At 45.0% G+C, this 27,184-nt stretch overlaps 1 protein-coding gene across 6 annotated transcripts in view; it reads right to left on the reverse strand.

The window, feature by feature from the left end:
* LOC110498977 (cGMP-dependent protein kinase 1) overlaps window positions 1-27,184 on the reverse strand; it is a 167,479-nt gene that overhangs the window by 15,973 nt on the left and 124,322 nt on the right. For all 6 annotated transcript variants that reach the window (XM_021575734.3, XM_021575733.3, XM_021575732.3 and 3 more), the window contains 2 exons: window positions 26,779-26,873; window positions 12,754-12,819 (listed from right to left, as the gene is read on the reverse strand). In XM_021575734.3, coding sequence (XP_021431409.1) covers window positions 12,754-12,819; window positions 26,779-26,873 — 161 coding nt within the window. The remainder of the gene's footprint in view (window positions 1-12,753; window positions 12,820-26,778; window positions 26,874-27,184) is intronic.

Raw genomic sequence — 27,184 nt, forward strand, 5'->3', positions numbered from 1 at the left:
CATTAACTTGCTCAATACCTTGAACACCAGGTCACATATGCTGTTATTGTCACAGATCACCATTGAGTTCAGTATTGTTAATGCACAGGACATAGGAGGGCAGCAAATCACCTAAAACAACTGTCACAAAAATCTATCTAGGAAAAGTGCCTTGAGTAGAGTGAGTTAACATTAACACGATGATGTTGAGACAATGTTTAAGAATCAGTAAACATCATTCAGCCTTGTGCTGTGAGACCAGTGCAAATCAAGAGCATTACGTTAGGGTGGCTTCCATTTCGGTTTCAAATGAATCACACCATACGTTCAGTTGAAAATGTAAAAGAAAAAACTATCACGACTGAGAAGATACTGTTCTTGAATGGTGCTTTCCCTCCCCATCAGCTAAAATGTTGATTATAATCTGAGAAAAGACTCTACAGCCTAGATTGTAATTATTATGAGACTATGGATCGAGTCTAAGATGGCGCTGCAATGGATAGCAGCCGTCTTACAGACTGCTGACCAATTCTGCTATTTTATGTTGTTTTTATCGCTGATCTTAACGTTTTTTTGTACATAATGTCTCTGCCATAATTTCCTATGACCAAAAATAGCGTCTGGACATCAGAACACTAACTTCGATATGGACGTAATTTTGTACTTCAACAAGTCGGCAGCTATGGACTTTCTGCATACTCTGGGCCAGGCCCTAATCCCCAGGACACGAAAGAGGAAGCGGCAGCGAAAGAGATGCAGGCGAACCAGCATCCTGACCAGAGAACATTAGCGAGCAAATAGACTGCCATTTCCCTCTGCTCTGTTGGTGAACATGTAATCCCTTGAGAAGAAATTGGATGAGCTCCATTTCTAGTCTATCCTATCGATCCGACCCTCCCAAAAAATCCAATGTTTCTCAGTCGTGGCAGAACAAGGACATACATCTTTCAGTTTTTTTTCTATGCATTGTCAAGACCGGAACGGTAGACTCGGGTAAGATGAAGGGAAGAGGGGCGTGTCTCTAATGTTAAGGAACTCTTGAGTTCTTGCTCGCCTAAGGTAGAGTACCTCAAGCTGCAGACCACACTATTTACCAACAATTTTCATCTACATTTCTCGTAGCTGTCTATTTACCACCACAAACCGATGCTGGTACTAATACCTCACTCAACAAATTGTATAGGGCCATAAGAAATAAGAAAATAATCATTCAGAGGTGGCATTTCTGGTTGCCAAATATATTTTTTATGAGCATGTCACCTGTGCAACTAGAAGCAACGTGCACAGAAATGCATTGAAAGCCCTCCCTCGCCCTTTCTTTGGCAAATCAGACCATAACTCTATCCTCCTGCTTCCTGCTTACAAGCAAACTGGAAGTACAAGCTCAATACGGAAGTGGTCCAATGAAGCGGATGCTAAGCTACAGGATTGTTTTGGTCATACAGACTGGAATATGTTCCGGGACTCATCCAATAACATTGAGGAGTTTACCACATAATTCAATGGCTTCAGTAGCCTTTTTCTGCAGTCAATGACCAAAAGTGCCCTCTTTGGCTTCATGGGCGGAATGTTATTAATATTTTTCATAATTTCATAATTTATAAAGATTTCTTTGGGGGGACGAAAATCCGGTGTTTCTATGTTAAAAAGTTTCGTTATATTTCAATCTTCTGTGATGTATAGAAAGTGTACTATTGAGATGCAAACTCAAAATGTTATACATTTTAACTCTATATCTGACATGGTACAGATGTCTTACTTTTTTAAGCCCATAACCATGTGTGTGAGGTGTATACTTTTGTTTCAAAGTAGATTTGTTAAAGACTACCAATTACATGCAGCATCCGCACTGAGCTAATGGCTAAAGCTGCCTGTTTGAAGGAGTGGGACACTAATCCAGACACTTATAAGAAATCCCGCTATGACCTCTGACAAGCCATCAAACAGGCAAAGCAGGACTAAGATCAGGACTAAGATCAAATCCTACTACGCCGGTTCTGATGCTCGATGGATGTGGCTTTGAGGCAAGGAACACTGAACCATGCATGAGAACCCCAGCTGTTCCAGACAACTGTATGATTTCGCTCTCTGTAAACAGGTCAACATTCCCAAGGCCGAGGGGCCAGACGGAATACCAGGACGCGTACTCTGAGCATGCGCTGACAAACTGACAAGTGTCTTCAATTACATTTTCAATCAATCCCTGACATGGTCTGTAATAACGACTTGTTTCAAACAGACCACCAAAGTCCCTGTGCCCAAGATGGCAGGTAACCTGCCTAAATGATTATCGCCCCGTAGCACTCACATCTATAGCCATGAAATGCTTTGAAAGGCTGGTCATGGCTCACATCAATTAGATTATCGGATACCCTCGACCGACTCCAATTTGCTTACCACCCCAACAGATCCACAGATGACACAATCTCTACTGCACTCCACACTGCATTCACCCACCCGGACAAAAGGAATACCTATGTAAGAATGCTGTTCATTGACTACAGCTCAGCATTCAACACCATAGTCCCCTCCAAGCTCATTTCCAAGCTCAGGACCATTGGGACTGAACAGCTCCCTCTGCAACTGGATCGTGGACTTCCTGATGTTCCACCCGCAGGCAGTGATGGTAGAAAACAACACATCCGCCACACTGACCATCAATAGGGGGGCCACTTAGGTGTTTGTGCTTAGTCCCCTACTGTACTCCCTGTTCACCCACAACTTTGTGGCTGTGCAGGACTCCAACACCATCATCAAGTTTGCTGACAACACGACGGTGGTAGGTCTGATCACTGACAACGATGAGGTAGCCTATAGGGAGGCAGTGGTGGAAAAAGTACCCAATTGTCATACTTGAGCAAAAGTATAGATACCTTTAATAGAAAGTTACTCAAGTAAAAGTGAAAGTCACCCAGTAAAATATCACATGAGTAAAATACTAAAATGATTTTGCTCTAAATATACATATACAAGTAAAAGTATGAATAATTTAAAATTCCTTATATTAAGCAAAGCAGACGGCACAATTTTATTGTTTTTAAAATGAACAGATAACCAGGGGCACACACAAACATCATGTACAAAAGATACATTTGTGTTTAGTGAGTCCGCCAGATCAGAGGCTGCAGGGATGACCACGTGTTCTCTTGATAAATCTGTGAATTGGACCATTTTCCTTTCCTGCTAAGCATTCAAAATACAGCGAGTACTTTTGGGTGTCAGGTAAAATGTATGGAGTAAAAAGTACATTATTTTCTTTAGGAATGTAGTGACATTAAAGTAAAAGCTGTCAAAAATATAAATAGTAAAAGAAAGTATAGATACCCCCAAAAACTACTTAAGTTGTATTTTGAAGCATTTTAACTTAAGTACTTTACACCACTGTAGGTAGGTTAGAGACCTGTCCCTCAACATCAACAAGACAAAAGAGCTGATTGTGGATTACAGGAAATGGAGGGGCGAGCACACCCCCATCCACATCGATGGGACTAGTGGAACGGGTCGATTGCTTCAAGTTCTTCTGTGTTTCCATCACTAAGGAATTAAAATGGCCAAATCATAAGACTGCTAAACAAGCTAAACAAATGGCTAGCCGGACTACCTGCATTTAGCGTTTTTTTTTACTAAGTCTCTTTCACTGACTCTATGCACACACACAGGACTCTACTCACACACTCACTCATACTTACCCTGACACCACGACACGTAAAGTAGCAGTCAAAAGTTTTTTACATTTTTTACATTGTAGAATAATACTGGACACATCAAAACTACGAAATAACACATATGGAATCATGTAGTAACCAAAAAGTTTAATATTTGAGATTCTTCAAAGTAGCCTCCCTTTGCCTTGATGACAGCTTGGCATACTGTTGGCATTCTCTCAACCAGCTTCATGAGGTAGTCACCTGGAATGCATTTCAATTAACAGGTGTGCCTTCTTAAAAGTTAATTGTGGGAATTATTTCCTTCTTAAAACCAGTTGCATCTCTAGGGGCGCTATTTCATTTTTGGATAAAAAACGTTCCCGTTTTAAGCGCGATATTTTGTCACGAAAAGATGCTCGACTATGCATATTCTTGACAGTTTTGGAAAGAAAACACTGAAGTTTCAGAATCTGCAAAGATTTTGTCTGTAAGTGAACTCATTCTACAGGCGAAACCAAGATGATACGTCAAACAGGAAATGAGCAGAATTTCTGAAGCTCTGTTTTCTAATGTCTCCTTATATGGCTGTGAATGCGACAGGAATAAGCTTAGACCTTCTGCCGTTTCCCCAAGATGTCGGCAGCATTGTGACGTATTTGTAGGCATATCATTGGAAGATTGACCATAAGAGACTACATTTTCCAAGTGTCCGCCTGGTGTCCTGCGTCGAAACTGGTGCGCAAAGTCATGTGCAAGTATATTTCCATTTGATTGAGAGGAGAAACCATGCTTCCACGAACGATATATCATCGAAGAGATATGTGAAAAACACCTTGAGGATTGATTCTAAACAACGTTTGCCATGTTTTCAGTCGATATTATGGAGTTAATTTGGAAAAAAGTTCGCGTTTTGAGGACTGAATTTTCGGGTTTTTTTGGTAGCCAAATGTGATGTACAAAACGGAGCTATTTCTAATACACAAAGAATCTTTTTGGAAAAACTGAGCATCTGCTATCTAACTGAGAGTCTCCTCATTGAAAACATCAGAAGTTCTTCAAAGGTAAATTATTTTATTTGAAGGCTTTTATGTTTTTGTTGAAATGTTGCGTGCTGGATGCTAACGCTAATGCTAACGCTAAATGCTACGCTAGCTAGCTACTTTTACACAAATGATTGTTTTCCTATGGTTGAGAAGCATATTTTGAAAATCTGAGATGACAGTGTTGTTTACAAAAGGCTAAGCTTGAGAGATGGCATATTTATTTCATTTCATTTGCGATTTTCATGAATAGTTAACGTTGCGTTATGGTAATGAGCTTGAGTCTGTATTCACGATCCTGGATCCGGGATGGGGAGATCAGAAAGGTTAATGTGTTTGAGCCAATCAGTTGTGTTGTGACAAGGTAGGGGTGGTATACAGAAGATAGCCCTATTTGGTAAAAGAGCAAGTCCATAATATGGCAAGAACAGCTCAAATAAGCAAAGAGAAACGACAGTCCATCATTACTTTAAGACATGAAGGTCAGTCAATCCGTAACTTGAAAGTTTCTTCAAGTCATGTCGCAAAAAACATCAAGCGCTGTGATGAAACTGGCTCTCATGAGGCCCGCCACAGGAAAGGAAAACCCAGAGTTACCTCTGCTGCAGAGGACAAGTTCATTAGAGTTACCAGCCTCAGCAATTGCAGCCCAAATAAATGTTCAAGTGACATACTCATCTCAACATCAATTGTTCAGAGGAGACTACGTGAATCAGGCCTTCATGGTCAAATTGCTGCAAAGAAACCACTACTAAAGGACACCAATAAGAAGAAGAGACTGAGATGGGCCAAGAAACACGAGCAATGGACATTAGGCCGGTGGAAATCTGTCCTTTGGTCTGATGAGTCCAAGTTTTAGATTTTTGGTTCCAACCGCCGAGTCTTTGTGAGACGCAGAGTAGGTGAACGGATGATCTCCGCATGTGTGGTTCCCACCATGAAGCATGGAGGAAGAGATATGATGGTGTGGGGGTGCTTTGCTGGTGACACTCTGTGATTTATTTAGAATTCAAGGCACACTTAACTAGCATGGCTACCACAGCATTTTGCAGCGATACGTCATCCCATCTGGTTTGCCTTTCGTGGGACTATCATTTGTTTTTCAACAGGACAAAGACCCGAAACACACCTCAAGGCTGTGTGAGGGCTCTTTGACCAAGAAGGAGAGTGATGGAATGCTGCATCAGATGACCTGGCCTCCACAATCACCCGACCTCAACCAAATTGAGATGCTTTTGGATGAGTTGGACCGCAGAGTGAAGGAAAAGCAGCCAGCAAGTGCTCCGCATACAGTATGTGGGAACTCCTTCAAGACTTTTGGAAAAGTATTCCTCATGAAGCTGGTTGAGAGAATGCCAAGAGTGTGCAAAGCTGTCATCAAGGCAACGCGTGGCTACTTTGAAGAATCTCAAATATAAAATATATTTGGATTTGTTTAACAATTTTTTTGGTTACTACATGATTCCATATGTGTTATATCATAGTTTTGATGTCTTCACTGTTATTCTACAATATAGATAGTTAAAATAGTAAAAATAAAGAAAAACTCTTGAATGAGAAGCTGTGTCAAAAATGTTGACTGGTACTGTACATACACCCACACACACATAACATGCGCACACATGCATACGGTATTGACGCCATGCACGCACACGCACACACACACACACACACACACACACACACACACACACACACACACACACACACACACACACACACACACACACACACACACACACACACACACACACACACACACACACACACACACACACACACAGCTGCTACAGCTGTCTACTATATATCCTGTTGCCTAGTCACTTTACCCCTACCTATATTTAGATAGCTACCTCAATTACCTTGATCTCCTGCACATCGACTCGGTACTGGTACACCCTGTTATATTTCTTCAAAATCAATTTTTTTTTAATCTAAAATTGTACTCGGTCACATGCTTTGTAAACAACAGGTGTAGACTAACAGTGAAATACTTACTTGCGGGCCCTTCCCAACAATTCAGAGAGAAAGAAAATAGAGAAATAATATAAAAGTAATAATAATAATAATAAACACAATGAGTAACGGTAACTTGACTATATACACAGGGTACCAGTACCGGGTGCAGGTGTACGAGGTAGTTGCGATAGATATGTCCATACAGTATAACTAGGAATAAAGTGACAGAACACAAACAGTAGCAGTACCATATGTGATAAGACAAAACAAGTCAGTATAAAAAGGGTCAATGCAGATAATCCGGTTGTCACGTTCTGACCTCTATTTCTGTTGTTTTGTATTTATTTAGTATGGTCAGGGCGTGAGTTGGGTGGGCAGTCTATGTTTGTTTTTCTATGTTTTGGGGCATTTCTATGTTTTCGGCCTAGTATGGTTCTCAATCAGAGGCAGGTGTCATTAGTTGTCTCTGATTGAGAATCATACTTAGGTAGCCTGGGTTTCACTGTGTGTTTGTGGGTGATTGTTCCTGTCACTGTGTTTGTCGTCACAGGATAGGACTGTTTTGCGTTCTCACATTTCTTGTTTTCGTTAGTTTGTTCATGTGTAGTGATTTATTAAAATATGAACAACCACCACGCTGCGCTTTGGTCCGCTTCTCCTCCTCCTACAGACGAACGCCCTTACAGAATCACCCACCGCAACAGGACCAAGCGGCGTGGTAACGGGCAACAGCGGCACAAGGAGGAATGGACTTGGGATGATGTGTTGGACGGCAAGGGTTGCTACACATGGGAGGAGATCCTGGCGGGAAAGGATCGCCTTCCATGGGAACAGGTGGAGGCAGCGAGGAGAGCAGAGGCAGCCGGAGAGAGGAGCCGGCGATATGAGGGAACACGGTTGGCAAGGAAGCCCGGGAGTCAGCCCCAAAAATTTCTTGGGGGGGGGGCTAACAGGGAGTATGGCTACGCCAGGTAGGAGACCTGAGCCAACTTCCTGTGGTTACCGGGGGGCTAGAGAGACCGGGCAGGCACCGTGTTATGCTGTGGAGCGCACGGTGTCCCCAGTGCGGGTGCACAGCCCGGTGCGGTACATTCCAGCTCCGCGTATCGGCCGGGCTAGAGTGGGCATCGAGCCAAGTGCCATGAAGCCGGCTCTACGCATCTGGTCTCCAGTGCGTCTCCTTGGGCCGGCTTACATGGCACCAGCCTTGCGCACGGTGTCCCCGGTTCGCCTGCATAGCCCAGTGCGGGCTATTCCACCTCGCCTCACTGGCAGGGCGACCGGGACCATTCAACCGGGTAAGGTTGGGCAGGCTCGGTGCTCAAGAGCTCCAGTGCGCCTGCACGGCCCGGTCTATCCGTCACCACCTCCACGCACCAGCCCTCCGGTGGCAGCTCCCCGTACCAGGCTGTCTCTCCGGCCCATCCTTGCAGGGGCTCTCTCCTCTCCAGCGCTGCCGGAGTCTCCCGCCTCTCCGGCGCTACCAGAGCCTTCCTCCTCTCCAGTGCTGCCGGAGTCTCCCGCCTGTTCGGCGCTACGAGAGCTACTCAGTCCGGCGCTTCCAGAGCCTTCCTCCTCTCCAGCGCCGCCAGTGCCGCTCGTCAGCCCAGCGCCGCCAACGCCGCCCGTCTGCCCAGCGCCGCCAGTGCCGCCCGTCAGTCCGGCGGTTCCAGAGCCTTCCTCCTCTCCAGCGCCGCCAGTGCCGCCCGTCTGCCCAGCGCCGCCAGTGCCGCCCGTCTGCCCAGCGCCGCCCGTCTGCCCAGTGCCGCCCGTCTGCCCAGCGCCGCCAGTGCTGCCCGTCTGCCCAGCGCCGCCAGTGCTGCCCGTCTGCCCAGCGCCGCCAGTGCTGCCCGTCTGCCCAGCGCCGCCAGTGCTGCCCGTCTGCCCAGCGCCGCCCGTCTGCCAGGAGCCGCCAGTGCCGCCCGTCTGCCAGGAGCCGCCAGTGCCGCCCGTCTGCCAGGAGCCGCCAGTGCCGCCCGTCAGCCAGGGGCCGCCAGTGCCGCCCGTCAGCCAGGGGCCGCCAGTGCCGCCAGTGCCGCCCGTCAGCCAGGGGCCGCCAGTGCCGCCAGTCAGCCAGGGGCCGCCAGTGCCGCCAGTCAGCCAGGGGCCGCCAGTGCCGCCAGTCAGCCAGGGGCCGCCAGTGCCGCCAGTCAGCCAGGGGCCGCCAGTGCCGCCAGTCAGCCAGGGGCCGCCAGTGCCGCCAGTCAGCCAGGGGCCGCCAGTGCCGCCAGTCAGCCAGGGGCCGCCAGTGCCGCCAGTCAGCCAGGGGCCGCCAGTGCCGCCAGTCAGCCAGGGGCCGCCAGTAAGCCAGGGGCCGCCAGTGCCGCCAGTCAGCCAGGGGCCGCCAGTCAGCCAGGGGCCGCCAGTGCCGTCAGTCAGCCAGGGGCCGCCCGAGCAGCTGCCCCTCTGTCCAGAGCAGCTGTCGCCCCTCTGTCCCAAGCTGCTGCCGCCCCTCTGTCCCGAGCAGCTGTCCCTCTGTCCCGAGCAGCTGTCCCTCTGTCCCGAGCAGTTGCCCCTCTGTCCCGAGCAGCTGCCGCCCCTCTGTCCCGAGCTGCGATCGCCCCTCTGTCCCGAGCTGCGATCGCCCCTCTGTCCCGAGCTGCGATCGCCCCTCTGTCCCGAGCTGCGATCGCCCCTCTGTCCCGAGCTGCGATCGCCCCTCTGTCCCGAGCTGCGATCGCCCCTCTGTCCCGAGCTGCTATCGCCCCTCTGTCCCGAGCTGCTATCGCCCCTCTGTCCCGAGCAGCTGCCCCTCTGTCCCGAGCAGCTGCTTCACCTCTGTCCCGAGCAGCTGCTTCACCTCTGTCCCGAGCTGCCCCTCTGTCCCGAGCAGCCCCTCTGTCCAGTGGGGTCATTGAGAGGGGTGGCCATGGTGAGTAAGCCAGGGAGGCGGACAATAAGGCGGACTAAGACAATGGTGAAGTGGGGTCCGCGTCCCGCGCCAGAGCCGCCACCGCGGACAGACGCCCACCCAGACCCTCCCCTATAGGTCAAGGTTTTGCGGCCGGAGTCCGCACCTTTGGGGGGGGGGTACTGTCACGTTCTGACCTCTATTTCTGTTGTTTTGTATTTATTTAGTATGGTCAGGGCGTGAGTTGGGTGGGCAGTCTATGTTTGTTTTTCTATGTTTTGGGGCATTTCTATGTTTTCGGCCTAGTATGGTTCTCAATCAGAGGCAGGTGTCATTAGTTGTCTCTGATTGAGAATCATACTTAGGTAGCCTGGGTTTCACTGTGTGTTTGTGGGTGATTGTTCCTGTCACTGTGTTTGTCGTCACAGGATAGGACTGTTTTGCGTTCTCACATTTCTTGTTTTCGTTAGTTTGTTCATGTGTAGTGATTTATTAAAATATGAACAACCACCACGCTGCGCTTTGGTCCGCTTCTCCTCCTCCTACAGACGAACGCCCTTACACCGGTGCAGATAGTACTGGTTATTGTTATTCGTTATTCACTGTGTATTTATTCCTCGTGTCACTACTTCTATTATTCTACTTTAAAAATATATATATAATCTTTGCATCGTTTCACTGTCAGTCTACATCTGTTGTTTACGAAGCACGTGACAAATAATATATGATTTTTGGTTGATTTTATTCTATGCAATCGAGAATTCATTTTGATGAAAGCATTTTGATGAAACCTCTCACACGGATGAGATGCATAGGAGGAGAGCAGACGTGCTTGTCTTAAGTTTGATTGAGGAAATGCATTAGAACAATCAACAGATCTGACTGTCCAAAACTAGATTGAATTGACGTTTCATTTCTTTTCTTTCCGAAATCAAGAACATATGTCCGCTGGCATGCTTTGAACATTCAAAAGGCAATCCTAAATGTACTGTCACGCACAAGATATGATGGATGTTAGCTGTTCTGGAGAATAAATATTGTCATCAATGATACTGTCAAGATTAACAAGGCAGACAGGTTGTCTGCAATCACATTTGTTTCCCTGACAAGGTATGGTAAATCATTGTCTTTTTTGAGATGCAATCTTCTATTGTTTATTTGAGTTTGTACATAAACCGTAAGCTCTAATAACACTATACTTACAATTTAGTATGGAGTTGGCAATTTTAAAGTAATGACACATTACTGTCAAAATGTGATAATAGAATACATTTAAACATGATAAAAATAGATCATATCTGAGACTTTCTCTTATCTCTTATAGAGGAAAAACAAGCTAAAGAAGTAGACAAATGTCTGGTTATATAAAAAATAACCAGATTATGATGGAGCGTCATCAAAATTGATCATTTTTCCCATTTAGCATATTCAGGTTTTTGTCATTAAGGGTCCTTCTGTGCTGTTTTTAGCCATCTGTTTCAAAGCGCCTGAAACCATTAGAGGGGCTAAGAGGGGTCAGATTACCACCCTGCATTTCAGTGAGAGGGGGCAGGTTGGAGGAGCGGCCATTTAAATGTGACACATCTGAGCTCTGTCTGTGGAGTGTTGCTTCTGGGGCATTTTCTCCCAGCAGGCAACAATGCTGAAAAGCGCCTGTCTGGGCCCTCGGGCACTGAGAGGCAGCCTCATGTCCCAGAACAGAATAGAATGTGCACAGAATGTGCCCCCAATCACTACACATATAGATAGGTATACTGTAGACCTCAGGAGTTATTTCCGAGGTTTATAAGTCTGTTCTCACCGGGGTTAGATTCAGGTGTCAGACTGGTACAGCTCTTTACAAGGATCTTTGATTGAATCGTTTCACACAATCAACATTATGTACGGTAAGTGGTAGAGAGTAACCGACGTCCAGTGAGGCAAGCCAAGAACTGTCACAGCCTCGTGACAGTCGTGACCTCATTATGTGTCTAGGCGGAAGGAATTTATTATAATTTCATGACTGGAGAAACAAATAGGACCCACGATAGCCAATGGCAGTGCATTTTGAAGTGTGAACTGCGTTGCTCTAACTATGGAGTTCACACCCACTTAAAGTTGCATTCTTAGTGTGCCTCTCCTACAAAAGCCCATATATAAGTTGTCCACTCGCACTGGATAAGGCCGACTTGCCATAATAAATGTGTTTGATATCAGTAATGCAGAAGAGATAAAAAAGTTTATAGCCTAGACTTATCGTAAAGTTTATAGACTACGCCAGATAGCTATACGTAGCAGCCCGAGCAAATCCAACTCCTAAACTACACTACTAACAGACGCCACTGTGAAGAGCCAGACAGAGTAGTAAAAAAAAAGTAGGCTAGTTTCATTAAGCCTGATATACAGTATGTTCCTCTATTAGCACATCTGAGGAGACTGAATCAACTCAGTTGACTCTCCCTGACCACCCTGTCCAAGTGTATGTTTGGTACCAGGTCTGCATCTCGATATAGTGCACTACCCTATGGGCACTGGTCAAAAGTAGTGCACTATATAGGGAATTGGGTGCTATTTCAGACAACCTCCCAGAATCCCAATCCACAACAGTGGTCATATCATTACATGCACGACAACGGCATGATGGCGGAGGGAGCGCAGCGTGGCAGCCAAAACAAGCCCTCTTTAACAGACTCAGCCATAAAGCTTTCAGGCGGCCAACATGATCAAATGAATGGTGGATCTCCCGCAGAGAGCGAATAGAAAATGTTCCTCTCTTGCCTCCAGCGTTTGTGTGCTGCGTTCGCCTTTTTTTTTAGCCCTGCCTCTGGTTCTGACAGAGACACACAGAGACCCAGACCCACACAGCGCTGATGAGGTCTATGGGGAGTGGAAGAGAACAGGCTTTCTACCATGCAGTGCACAGTGCTCCATCCCCAGTCCCACTGTTTTACCATGCTGCTTGTCATTCAAAACAGGAACTATTCTCTATGTTCTTTGTATGGCGTTATGTCATGATATAGTTGTAAAAATGTTTGAAATGTGGGGAAGATATTTGTTTTCGGATTCAGAATAAATTGCATAATACTGATGAGTGATGAATGATCTATAATCAATGATATGGATGAACACAACAAACCTTTGTTAAGACATACCAATCCTATAATAGTCATGCTACTGTGATGTGGTTCATGCTCTGCACTACAATTGCTTTTTTTCATGGCAGTAAAAGGTTAATCAACTTCCAACAAACTGCACACATTTAAAAGTAAATCTTTAGACGACACAGGGTACTACTCACTCTCTGTCAATGACCAGGCAGGTGACGGCATCAGCAGCAATGACATTAGCCGTCCTGATGTCCTCTCTGTGGGGACACAAATTGAAAACAAATCAGTCAAACACATCCCCCAAAGAAATTAATGTAGGACACTAACGTACGTTTTAATATATACGCCATTTAGCAGACTCCTTTATCCAAAACAACCTACAGTCATCCATGCATACATATTACATACACTACCGGTCAAAAGTTTGGGGTCATTAAGAAATGTCCTTGTTTTTGAAAGAAAAGCACTTTTTTTTTGTCTGTTAAAATAACATCAAATTGATCAGAAATACAGTGTAGACATGTTGTAAATGACTATTGAAGCTGGAAACCGCTGATTTTTAATGGAATATCTATATAGGCGTACAGAGGCCCATTATCAGCAACCATCACTCCTGTGTTCCAATTGCACGTTGTTAACTAATCCAAGTTTATAATTTTAAAAGGCTAATTGATCATAGAAATCCATTTTGCAATTATGTTAGCACAGCTGAAAACTGTTGTACTGATTAAAGAAGCAATAAAACTGGCCTTCTTTAGACTTGTTGAGCATCTGGAGCATCAGCATTTGTGGGTTCGATTACAGGCTCAAAATGGCCAGAAACAAAGAACTTTCTTCCGAAACTCGTCAATCTATTCTCATTCTTAGAAATTAAGGCTATTCCATGCGAGATATTGCCAAGAAACTGAAGATCTCGTACAACGCTGTGTACTACTCCCATTCACAGCACAGCACAGTGCAAACTGGCTCTAACCAGAATAGAAAGAGGATTGGGAGGCCCCATTGCACAATGTCACATTCTGATTTAATTAACTTTGCCATCACACAATCCTTTCTAACACAGAAACAAATCAAGAATAAGAGATGATAGTAACAACCATATTCTCTACAGCTGTCTACATCATCATCAAATCCCCGTCACTGCAACCTGAAGAAGTGTCTTCCAAATCACTTGAATCTGCAAATGACTCTGAATCAGTGGTTTCCATAATGACCTGCGATCATTCTGTGAAAATGTCCACACACACACTCTCTCTCTCACTAATAAACGGAGTTAGTGCCTTGGAGAGACAAAGAGAACAATGGGACCACTTCCCTAGACTATTAGATCAAGTTCCCATTAGTAAATTAATGTAATGTATATCACAGCAATGAATGGTGGATGACCAGATGATTTCATCATGAAATAAAATAGCACAATAGTAGCAGGTCACCTTGCTAGTAATGCCATACAGTATACTGCATCTCTATGTGTTACAGGCATCCCTGTAATTGACATGAATTCAGTATGGTTGTGTAACAGCAGTATCTACAATGCATTATGGAATAAACTTTCCTCCATGTGTCGTAGGTTACTCAGACACCCCATCTGATACCCCATCTTCCATGTAATCAGCTGCCTGCCCTGAGCTGTCCAGTCCAGGCTGTCTCCATGGGCCATGCCAGTGAGACCAGGTGTGTGCTTTTAGAGTAGAGGGGATGGGCATCATCTAATTTGACAGAACTATCTGGTGACAGGAGGAGTGAGTGTGAGGGGAGAGGGACGGGTAGATGAATACGAGAGGAAATCTATCCATCCAGCCCAACTATTACATTTGAGCCCCCTTAATAGGCAGACCAGGGAAAACAGCTGTGATTTCCCCCCCTGCTCATGGATGAAGCAACAGTTCCCTGGATATCACAAGAACACCTGGGGATTCTGAAGACGCAGGCTGAGGTGTCCATTTCACACAGATATGTCCCTTACAGCAATACAGCATTAATTCCAGTTGCTACCATTGGACCACCCAACTAGCCGTATACTTTCATTTCAGTGTTTTGTTACACAGCTGACACGTGTAAGCAGATATCTCCCGTCGAGGGAGCAGGATGCCATTCTTCAAGCCAATTAGCACATATTATGGCAGGGAGATGGGAAACATCTACGGCAGACTATGGACCTGCTATATCACTAGATATCTCCCAGTAAAATGAAAGGAGAGCTTTCTAGACATGCCACACTTCAAACCAATTGCCACATATCATGGCAGGGACAGGGAGAGATAAACATGGAAGGTAGCCACACTGGGACTGTTATCGCACCACATATACTGCATCAAATAACTACTATATCTATGAGAGAGAGAGAGAGATGGAATTAATATTGAGCCAGGCACAGCCACAGCATCAGTAGACCATGCCTCCATCAATGCCAATCACAACCAGTGAGAGAGCAGCTTGGAGAAAAGGTTATGGTTGTCAGTCTCAATGGAAACGTGTGCACAGTACAAAGACTTGGGGGAAATACAATGCCATAGGCATTTAACACCTCGGTTTATCACAAACTAGGCAAGATAATCCATGTGTGGCTCTGTTGGTAGAGCATGGTGCTTGCAATGCCAGGGTTGTGGGTTCAATTCCCCAAAAATGTATGCAGTTGCTCTGGATAAGAGTGTCTGCTATATTACTGAAATGTAGATTAGGAGAGATGGCAGATTTCTGGGGGGGGCTTTGTTAAACAGCAGAGAGCTGCCTAACTCTGGTGACATTTACAGCTCGGCAGCTGAAAGGCTCTTATGATGAATTGAGCACTGCTTGGTGTACAACATCTTTGGGCAAAGTTCAGGCATGTGTGCGTACCCATGTATGGCTGAGAGGGAGACAGAAAGATATTTGTGGGTGCGTGTGTCGCGAGAGAGAATCGTATTTACGTGACAATTATTCCTGAGTCCTGACATCTCCCTAATAGCCAATAATTAGCCTTAATTTGAGGGAACAAGGTGTTTTGTGTTGGGCAGATATGAAGGTGCACTTAGCATACAGCCTCCTTCACATCAAAGCCAGTAAGCCACTCAAACCTTTTTAACCACAAGGACTATTGTGCTATCCTGTCTGTAGTCAATTCTTCACGGCTCTATCATCTCCTCCCCCAAAACCATGCTAACAGGGCTAGCATGCAAATATCGCTTGGGTAAACAGCGCACCAACTTTTTTTAAAGCCGTGATTCATTTGCTTGACATAGTAATGGAGAAGATGTGTAATTTATTAGGGACCCCTTTACGAGTTTCATTATTTTATTGTCTACATTATCCAGTAGAACAACATGAAACTGTTTACACCTTCGGGTCTCATCTTTATCACCCTTTAGTTTGACTTTTTATCATTCATGTTTTATTCATTACGGAGAAAACAACAGGAGCGTGCTAATTAGGACAGAGGAGAGGGGGACAGATCACACACAGAGAGAGAGAGGCAGATGAGGAACACACATTTTGGAGATGTGGCGCCTTTCAAAGTCTAACTAATACACCGCCATAGCTTGTTAAAGCCTAGCTCTTCATGGCTGTGGCTGCGACACCGGTGAGCATCAAAGCAGAGTATAACAAGATCCCTCTTCCTTTGTTTGCTGTGGAAAACAGAAGCAAGAATTTGAATGCTATTAACTCAGGAGAGGAAACTCCAGTGAGATGCAAGACATTTATTGCGTTTCCAATTATATGAACAATATTTCAATGATGTATGAGTCGAGCAACAAAACAAATCTAGCTTAATTGATTCATTTAAAAAAATATATCCTTTATGAGATTCTTTATTTTATTACCCACATTATTGAGTAGAACAATAAGAAACTGGGTCTTATCTTTGTCACCTATTAGTTTAACTTGTTTTTTTTCTTTGTGTTTTATTCATTACGATAAACAACAGGATGTGTACCATTGATATACAGTACCACTGTACCACCACCATACGGTTTACAGTGCCTTCAGAAAGTATTCACACCCCTTGACTTTTTCCACATTTTGTTGCGTCACAGCTTGAATTTAAAATGGATTCAATTGAGATGTTGCATCATTGGCCTATACACAATACCCCATAATGTCAGTGGAACTGTTTTTACATTTTTTATTTTTATAAATTAGTAAAAAATGAAAGCTGAAATGGCTTGAGTCAATAAGTATTCAACCCCTTTGTTATGGCAAGCCTAAATAAGTTCAGAAGTAAAAATGTGCTTAACAAGTCACATAATAAGTTGCATGGACTAACTTTGTGGGCAGTAATAGTGTTTAACATGACTTTTGAATGACAACCTCATCTCTGTACCTCCCATTTACAATGCAATCGGAAAGTATACAGACCCCTTGACTTTATCCACATTTTGTTACGTTACAGCCTATTTTCAGGTCTCTCCCGAGATGTTCGATCTGGTTCAAGTCCAGGCTCTGGCTGGGCCACTCAAGGACATTCAGAGACTTGTCCTGGAGCCACTCCTTCATTGTCTTGGCTGTGCGCTTTGGGTCGTTCTAAACAGGGATCTCCCTGTACTTTGCCCCGTTCATCTTTCCCTCGATCCTGACTAGTCTCCTTGTCCCTGCCGCTGAAAAACATCCCCACAGCATGATGCTGCCACCACCATGCTTCACCGTAGGGATGGTGCCAGGTTTCCTCCAGACGTGACACTAGGTATTCAAGCCAAAGAGTGGCCTAGTTACAGTTTTGACTTAAATCGGCTTGAAATCTATAGCAAGACTGGAAAATGGCTGTCCAGCAATGATCAACAACCAACATGATAGAGCTTGAAGAATTAAAAATAATAATAATGTGGAAATATTGTACAATCCAGGTGTGCAAAGCTCTTAGAGACTTACATAGCTGTAATCGCTGACAAAGTTGATTTTAACATGTATTGACTAAGTGGTGTGAATACTTGTGTAAATTAGATATTTCTGTATTTCATTCTCAATACATTTGCAAAAATGTCTAAAAACATGTTTTCACTTTGCCATTATGGGGTATTGTGTGTAGATGGGTGAGATTTTTGTTTTTTATCCATATTGAATTCAGGCTGTAACATGACAAAATATGGAATCATTTCTGAAGGCACTGGAGCCACCTGAGAGCTGTCATTGGACGAGAGAACACCAGGAGGCACTGTCTCTCTCAATCATAGCCTGACACTGTCACCTTTCTCTCCTCCCTCGTCTCCTCTAATTTGAGCTGGGAGCAGGTCACTGTGCCACAAAGCCACTGTGCCGATCTCTGACTGCCTCCAGTCAGCCAATCAGAACAGCCCCTAGACTCACTACTGACTTTGCCCTGACTACCTCTCTCCCAATGGGCTACGCGACTCCAAGAATCAAAACGCTCCGTCAGTGGTCATAGCCTCCTCTAAACCCATCATATAGCTTAATCCCTGATGTATTTCATTATTGAATTTTTTTATATCACCTTTATTCAACCAGGTAGGCCAGTTGAGAACAAATTTTAATTTACAACTGCGAAGTGGCAAAGATAAAGCAAAGTAGTGCAACAAAAACAACAACACAGAGTTACTTATAAACAAACGTACAGTCAATAACACAATAGAAAAATCTATGTACAGTGTGTGCAAATGTAGAAGATTAGGGAGGTAAGGCAATAAATAGGCCATAGAGCGCCGAAATAATTACAAATTAGCATTAACACTGGAGTGACAGTTGTGCAGATGATAATGTGCAAGTAGAGATACTTGGGTGCAAAAGAGCAAGAAGATAAATCACAATATGGGGATGAGGTAGTTGGGTGTGCTATTTACAGATTGGCTGTGTACAGGTACAGTGATCGGTAAGCTGCTCTGACAGGTGATGCTTAAAGTTAGAGAGGGAGATATAAGTCTCCAGCCTCAGTGATTTTTGCAATTTGTTCCAGTCATTGGCAGCAGAGAACTGGAAGGAAAGTCGTCAAAGTAAGCATTGGCTTTGGGGATGACCAGTGAAATATATGGTACCTGCTAGAGCGCGTACTTCGGGTGGGTGCTGCTATGGTGACCAGTGAGCTGAGATAAGGCGGGGCTTTACCTAGCAAAGACTTATAGATGACCTGGAGCCAGTGGGTTTGACGACGAATATGTAGCAAGGGCCAGCCAACGAGAGCATACAGGTCGCAGTGGTGTGTAGTATATGGGCTTTGGTGACAAACCGGATGGCACTGTGATAGACTACATCCAGTTTGCTGAATAGAGTGTTGGAGGCTATTTTGTAAATGACATTGCCGAAGTCAAGGATCGGTAGGATATTCCGTTTTACGAGGGTATGTTTGGCAGCATGAGTGAAGGAAGCTTTGTTGCAAAATAGAAAGCCGATTCTAGATTTAATTTTGGATTGGAGATGCTTAATGTGAGTCTGGAAGGAGAGTTTACAGTCTACATTTGTAGTTGTCCACATATTCTAAGTCAAAACCAGAGTAGTGATGCTCATCAGGCGAGGGAGTGCGGGGCAGCAATTGGTTGAAGAGCATGCATTTAGTTTTACTTGCATTTATAAGCAGTTTGAGGCCAGGGAAGGAGTGTTGAATGGCATTGAAGCTCGTTTGGAGGTTAGTTAACACTGTGTCCAAAGAATGGCAAGATATATACAGAATGGTGTCATCTGCGTAGAGGTGGATCAGAGAACCTCCAGCAGCAAGAGCAACATCATTGATATATACAGAGAAAAGAGTCTGCCCGAGAATTGAACCCTGTGGTACCCCCATAGAGACTGTCAGAGGTCCGGACAACAGGCCCTCCGATTTGACACACTGAACTCTATCTGAGAAGTAGTTAGTGAACCAGGAAAGGCAGTCATTTGAGAAGGCCATTGAGTCTGCCGATAAGAATGCGGTGATTGACAGAGTCGAAAGCCTTGGCCAGGTCGATGAAGACGGCTGCACAGTACTGTCTTTTATCGATGGCAGTTATGATATCGTTTAGGACCTTGAGCATGGCTCAGGTGCACCTATGACCAGCTCCGAAACCAGACTGCATAGTGGAGAAGATACGGTGGGATTCTAAATGGTCGGTGATCTGTTTGTTACCTTAGCTTTCAAAGATTTTAGAAAGGCAGGGCAGGATGGATATAGGTCGATAACAGTTTGAGTGTCTCCCACTTTGAAGAGGGGGATGACTGTGGTAGCTTTCCAATCTTTGGGGATCTCAGACGATATGAAAGAGAGGTTGAACAGGCTAGTAATAGGGGTTGCAACAATTTTGCCGGATAATTTTAGAAAGACAGGGTCCAGATTGTCTTGCCCAGCTGATTTGTAGGGCCTGGGCAAGTTGCTGCAGGGGGTGCAGGGCTGTTGGCCAGGGTAAGGGTAGCCGGTGCAAAGCATGGCCAGCCGTAGAAAAATGCTTATTGAAATGATCGATTATCATAGATTTATTGGTGGTGACAGTGTTAACTATCGTCAGTGCAGTGGGCAGCTGGGAGGAGGTGCTCTTACTGCATGGACTTACAGTGTCCCAAAACGTTTTGGAATTAGAACTATAGAATGCAAATTTCTGTTTGAAAAAGCTAACTTTTGCTTTCCTAACTGACTGTGTATATTGGTTCCTGACTTCCTTGAAAGGTTGCATATTGCAGGGGCTATTCAATGCTAATGCAGTACACCACAGGATGTTTTTGTCCTGGGCAAGGGCAGTCAAGTCTGGGGTGAACCAAGGGCTATATATGTTCTTAGTTCTACATTTTTTAATGTGGCATGCTTATTTAAGATGGTGAGGAAAGCACTTTGAAAGAACAACCAGGCATCCTCTACTGACAGGCTGATGTCAATATCTTTCCAGGATACCTGGTCCAGGTCGATTAGAAAGGCCTGCTCGCTGAAGTGTTTTAGGGAGCGTTTGACAGTGATGAGGGGTGGTCGTTTGACCGCGGACCCATTACGGACCCAGGCAATGAGGCAGTGATTGCTGAAATCCTGGTTGAAGACAGCAGAGGTGCATTTAGAGGGCAAGTTGGTCAGGATGATATCTGGTTAATTGATAATTTGTGTGAGATTGAGGGCATCTATCTTAGATTGTAGGATGGCCGGGCTGTTAAGAATATCCCAGTTGAGGTCACCTAACAGTACAAACTCTGAAGATAGATGGGGGGCAATCAATTCACATATGGTGTCCAGGGCACAGCTGGGGTCTGAGTAGGGTCTATAACAAGTGGCAACAGTGAGAGACTTGTTTCTGGAATGGTGGATTAGTAGGAGCTCAAATTGTTTGGGCACAGACCTGGATAGTATGACAGAACTCTGCAGGCTATCTCTGCAATAGATTGCAACTCCACCCCCTTTGGGAGTTCTATCTTGTCAGACAATGTTGTAGTTGGTGATGGAAATTTCAGGATTTTTGGTGGTCTTCCTAAGCCAGGATACAGACACAGCTAGGGGTTGGCGGAGTGTGCAGTGAATAAAACAAACTTAGGGAGCAGGCTTCTGATGTTAACATGCATGAAACCAAGGCTTCTAGTTACAGAAGTCAACTAATGAGAGCGCCTGGATAATGGGAGTGGTGCTGGGGGCTGCGGGGCCAGGGTTAACCTCTACATCACCAGAGGAACAGAGGAGGAGTAGGATAAGGGAATGGCTAAAGGCTATAAGAACTGGCCGTCTAGTGCGTTCGGATCAGAGAGTAAACGATTTCAGATTTCTGGGCGTGGAAGAATAGATTCAAGGCATAATGTACAGACAAGGGTAGGATGTGAGTACAGTGGAGGTAAACCTAGGCATTGAGTGACGATGAGAGAGGTTTTGTCTCTAGAGGTACCAGTGGAACAAAAGGGCTATCTAAGTCATATTGGGCAGGGCTGGGGGCTCTACAGTGAAATAAGACAATAATCACTGACCAAAACAGCAATAGACAAGGCATATTGACAGTAGGGAGAGGCATGTGTAGCCGAGTGATCATAAGGTCCAATGAGTAGCAATAGGTGAGTCGATTCAGTAGTCGCTACTACGCTAGGCGAGCTGGAGACACGGCAATTCAGACAGCTAGCGGGCCGAGGCTAGCAGAAGGGCCTTCAGCGATGTCGCAACGGAAGAGCCTGTTGAAACCACCTCAGACGGTTACCTTGGCAGACCAGTCGTGATGGATCGGGGGGGCTCTGTGTCAGAAGTAAAGGGTCCAGGTCAAATGGAAAAAGTTGGTGGACCTCTTTGGCTAGCCGGGAGATGGGCCTTACTCGAGGCTAGCTCAAGGCTAACTGGTGCTTCGGAACAGAGATGTTAGCCAGGAGTAGCCACTCAGATAGCAGCTAGCTAGATGCGACGATCCGGTGTAAAGGTTCAGGACTTGCGGTAGGAATCCGGAGATATGGTAGAGAAAAAGGATATTGCGCTATCGCTCTGTGCAGAATGGCAGGTATTGACCAAGCTGAGGCTGGCTGGTGTCCGAGTTAACGGTGAAGAACACTAGCAGTGGCTAACTAGTAGCTAGTAGCTAGTTAGCTGGCTAGCTGCTGATGGGGGTTCCGGTTCTAAAGTAGAAAAATAGCAGATCCGTACCACATTGGGTGAGGCGGGTTCAGTCCGTACATGGAAAGTGAGATTAAAATATACACAAGAAAAAAAACAGAGGAAAATTATATTTACAAGGGAGAAGACAACACACGTCGACTGCTACGCCATCTTGGATAACTGTCCTCACACCACACTGACTCAATGACTGACTGACTGAGTGAAAGAAGGAGCCCCAGGTCTTCATTGATAGACTGTTCTAATCAGTGTGATAGCTGCTGCTTTCTACACCTTAGGACCAATGACCTAAATAGCATTGTTCCACAGCTATAAAAGTACAGAGACGAATGGCTGAACAACAAGTAGCTGTCATGCTAAGGGAAAAGCTTTTGTTAGGTTAACACAGTGAGATGAAACCATTACAAACAAAGAGTATAAACACAATTTGAGGAAGCATTTTTCCTTTCGTCTTTCATCTGTCTATATCTCACATAAAGTAGGCCCTCCCAGTTAGGGGGAGTGATGAGCTCTACAGCAGTCTCACAACTAAATTGCTGGTTGGAAACTGTTTTCTGCCCCTCCCAAAAGATAGAATTTGTAGATAATTGGCCCTCTTTCTGGGATTCACCCACAAACAGGACCAAGCCTGACCTGCTGAGGAGTGACGGACTCCATCCTAGCTGGAGGGGTGCTCTCGTAGTATCTACCAACATAAACAGGGCTCTAACTCCTCTAGCTCCACAATGAAATAGGGTGCAGGCCAGGCTACAGGCTGTTAGCCAGCCTGCCAGCTTAGTGGAGTCTGCCACTAGCACAGTCAGTGTAGTCAGCTCAGCTATCCCCATTGAGACTGTATCTGTGCCTCGACCTGGGTTGGGCAAAACTAAACATGGCGGTGTTTGCTTTAGCAATCTCACTAGGATAAAGACCTCCTCCATTCCGGTCATTATTGAAAGAGATTGTGATACCTCACATCTCAGAATAGGGCTACTTAATGTTAGATCCCTTACTTCAAAGGCAATTATAGTCAATGAACTAATCACTGATCATAATCTTGATGTGATTGGCCTGACTGAAACATGGCTTAAGCCTGATGAATTTACTGTGTTAAATGAGGCCTCACCTCCTGGTTACACTAGTGACCATATCCCACGTGCATTCCGCAAAGGCGGAGGTGTTGCTAACATGTACGATAGCAAATTTCAATTTACAAAAAAAAAAATGACGTTTTCGTCTTTTGAGCTTCTAGTCATGAAATCTATGCAGCCTACTCAATCACTTTTAATAGCTACTGTTTACAGGCCTCCTGGACCATATACAGCGTTCCTCATTGAGTTCCCTGAATTCCTATCAGACCTTGTAGTCATAGCAGATAATATTCACATTTTTGGTGACTATAATATTCACATGGAAAAGTCCACAGACCCACTCCAAAAGGCTTTCGGAGCCATCATCGACTCAGTGGGTTTTGTCCAACATATCTCTGGACCTACTCACTGTCACTGTCACACTCTGGACCTAGTTTTGTCCCATGGAATAAATGTTGTGGATATTAATGTTTTTCCTCATAATCCTGGACTATCGGACCACCATTTTATTATGTTTGCAATTGCAACAAATAATCTGCTCAGACCCCAACCAAGGAGCATCAAAAGTGGTGCTATAAATTCACAGACAACACAAAGATTCCTTAATGCCCTTCCAGACTCCCTCTGCCTACACAAGGACGTCAGAGGACAAAAATAGGTTAACCACCTAACTGAGGAACTCAATTTAACCTTGCCCAATACCCTAGATGCAGTTGCACCCCTAAAAACTAAAAACATTTCTCATAAGAAACTAGGTCCCTGGTATACAGAAAATACCCGAGCTCTGAAGCAAGCTTCCAGAAAACTGGAACAGAAATGGCGCCACACCAAACTGGAAGTCTTCCGACTAGCTTGGAAAGACAGTACCGTGCAGTATCGAAGAGCCCTTACTGCTGCTCGATCATCCTATTTTTCCAACTTAATTGAGAAAAATAAGAACCATCTGAAATTTATTTTTGATACTGTCGCAAATGGCTTCAGTCTGGATTTAGACCCCATCAAAGCACTGAGACTGCACTTGTGAAGGTGGTAAATGGCAACAGACCGAGGCTCTGCATCTGTCCTCGTGCTCCTAGACCTTAGTGCTGCGTTTGATACCATCAATCACCACATTCTTTTGGAGAGATTGGAAACCCAAATTGGTCTACATGGACAAGTTCTGACCTGGTATAGATCTTATCTGTCGGAAAGATATCAGTTTGTCTCTGTGAATGGTTTGTCCTCTGACAAATCAACTGTACATTTTGGTGTTCCTCGAGGGTCCGTTTTAGGACCACTATTGTTTTCAATATATATTTTACCTCTTGGGGATGTCATTCGAAAACATCATGTTAACTCTCACTGCTATGCGGATGACACACAGTTGTACATTTCAATGAAAGATGGTGAAGCCCCAAAATTGCCCTCGCTAGAAGCCTGTGTTTCAGACATAAGGAAGTGGATGGCTGCAAACTTTCTACTTTTAAACTCGGACAAAACAAAGATGCTTGTTCTAGATCCCAAGAAATAAAGAGGTCTTCTGTTTTGAATCTGACAATTAATCTTAATGGTTGTACAGTCGTCTCAAATAAAACTGTGAAGGACCTCGGTGTTACTCTGGACTCTGATCTCTCTTTTGACTAACATATCAAGACTGTTTCAAGGACAGCTTTTTACCATATACGTAACATTGCAAAAATCAGAAACTTTCTGTCCAAAAATGATGCAGAAAAATTAAGCCATGCTTTTGTTACATCTAGGTTAGACTACTGCAATGCTCTACTTTCCGGCTACCTGGATAAAGCACTAAATAAACTTCAGTTAGTGCTAAACACGGCTGATAGAATCCTGACTAGAACCAAAAAATTTGATCATATTACTCCAGTGCTAGCCTCCCTACACTTGCTTCCTGTCAAGGCAAGGGCTGATTTCAAGGTTTTACTGCTAGCCTACAAAGCATTACATGGGCTTGCTCTTACCTATCTCTCTGATTTGGTCCTGCCATACATACCTACACGTACGCTACGGTCACAAGACACAAGCCTCCTAATTGTCCCTAGAATTTCTAAGCAAACAGCTGGAGGCAGGGCTTTCTCCTATGGAGCTCCATTTTTATGGTCTCAACCTTTAAGTCTTTACTGAAGACTCATCTCTTCAGTGGGTCATTTGATTGAGTGTAGTCGTGCCCAGGAGTGTGAAGGTGAATGGAAAGGCTCTGGAGCAACGAACCGCCCTTGCGGTCTCTGCCTGGTCAGTTCCCCTCTTTCCACTGGGATTCTCTGCCTCTAACCCTATTACAGGGGCTAAGTCACTGGCTTACTGGTGCTCTTCATGTCGTCCCTAGGAGGGGTGCGTCACTTCAGTGGGTTGAGTCACTGATGTGATCTTCCTGTCTGGGTTGGCGCCCCCCTTGGGTTGTGCCGTGGTGGAGATCTTTGTGGGCTATACTCGGCCTTGTCTCAGGATGGTAAGTTGGTGGTTGAAGATATCCCTCTAGTGGTGTGGGGGCTGTGCTTTGGCAAAGTGGGTGGGGTTATATCCTTCCTGTTTGGCCCTGTCCGGGGGTATCATCGGATGGGGCCACATTGTCTCCTGACCCCTCCTGTCTCAGCCTCCAGTATTTATGCTGCAGTATGTATGTGTCGGGGGGCTAGGGTCAGTTTGTTATATCTGGAGTACTTCTCCTGTCTTATCCGGTGTCCTGTGTGAATTTAAGTATGCTCTCTCTAATTTTCTCTTTCTCTCTTTCTTTCTCTCTCTCGGAGGACCTGAGCCCTATGACCATGCCTCAGGACTACCTGGCATGATGACTCCTTGCTGTCCCCAGTCCACCTGGCTGTGCTGCTGCTCCAGTTTCAACTGTTCTGCCTGCGCCTATGGAATCCTGACCTGTTCACCGGACGTGCTACCTGTCCCAGACCTATTATTTGACCATGCTTGTCATTTATGAACATTTGAACATCTGGGCCATGTTCTGCCAGAAGAGGACTGGCCATCCCTCATAGCCTGGTTACCCTCTCTAGGATTCTTCCTAGGTTTTGGCCTTTCTAGGGAGTTTTTCCTAGCCAACGTGCTTCAACACCTGCATTGCTTGCTGTTTGGGGTTTTAGGCTGGGTTTCTGTACAGCACTTTGAGATATCAGCTGATGTACGAAGGGCAATATAAACAAATTTGATCTTGATTTTATGATACTTGCATAACTTGATACTTGCATAATACACACCACTTGATCAACTGATCTGACTTTTTCCATACGACCTCTCTTCCACAATACAATCTCTTCAGCAATAGTGCCTCCCTCCATGGCCTCTAACAGGTTAACAATATGCAACAGCGGGGGAATTGTAATATGTGAAAAGCTGAACTTTGGGGTGACTTTCTCTTAAGTGTGATCTGAGAGAGGCTGCTGACTGTTCGGACACGGTGGGGCTCTTCACTATGATAGACACACAGTGTGGTGGCCTGATCACCTCTTCACTCTTATCCGAACCCTCTTTCTCAAACTCTCCCTCTATCTCTCTTTTACTCTCTACCTTCCACTTGGTCCCGATGAAGTGATCTTGGACTGAATGTGCAGAGTGGGGTGTTACATAACCGGTATTACATATTCCAATCACTTACATACTATATCTGAAGGAGATTGGAAATAAGTAGGTTTCACTCAGTATTGAAAAATCTTTATGGCCTTTTCAGAAATAAATCAACATACCCCTGCAGGGCTTTCTCCCCAAACCAGTCTCCTTTGCCCAGGGCTCGCAGGTACACAGGCATGTCATTGGGCAAATCCTCCCTGGTGACATTAACCTGTCAGAAAAGAGATCAGCAGTCATTCAATGCTTTAATAGAGGGGCCTCATTCCGAAACCCACACGGAAGGGGAAAGACAGCTTAAAATAGCAACAATTCCGATTTAACGGCAGGGAGTTCCATCACAAATTGAGCATATACCCTCAGGAGGATAAGATCACCTCTTAATGACATTGAACTAACCTCTACTGTAATCACCATAGCAGACATTCCTTGGCTAGCCCCACTGACGCCATGCACCTCTTCCATTAATACATGCACCTCTCTTCATAAAATTTAATGGTTGGTCTACATGATGTTGAGAGTGTC

Source organism: Oncorhynchus mykiss, chromosome 20 (genome assembly GCF_057628025.1).
Source record: "Oncorhynchus mykiss isolate SJ-2025 chromosome 20, ASM5762802v1, whole genome shotgun sequence".
Taxonomy (NCBI): Eukaryota; Metazoa; Chordata; class Actinopteri; order Salmoniformes; family Salmonidae; genus Oncorhynchus; species Oncorhynchus mykiss.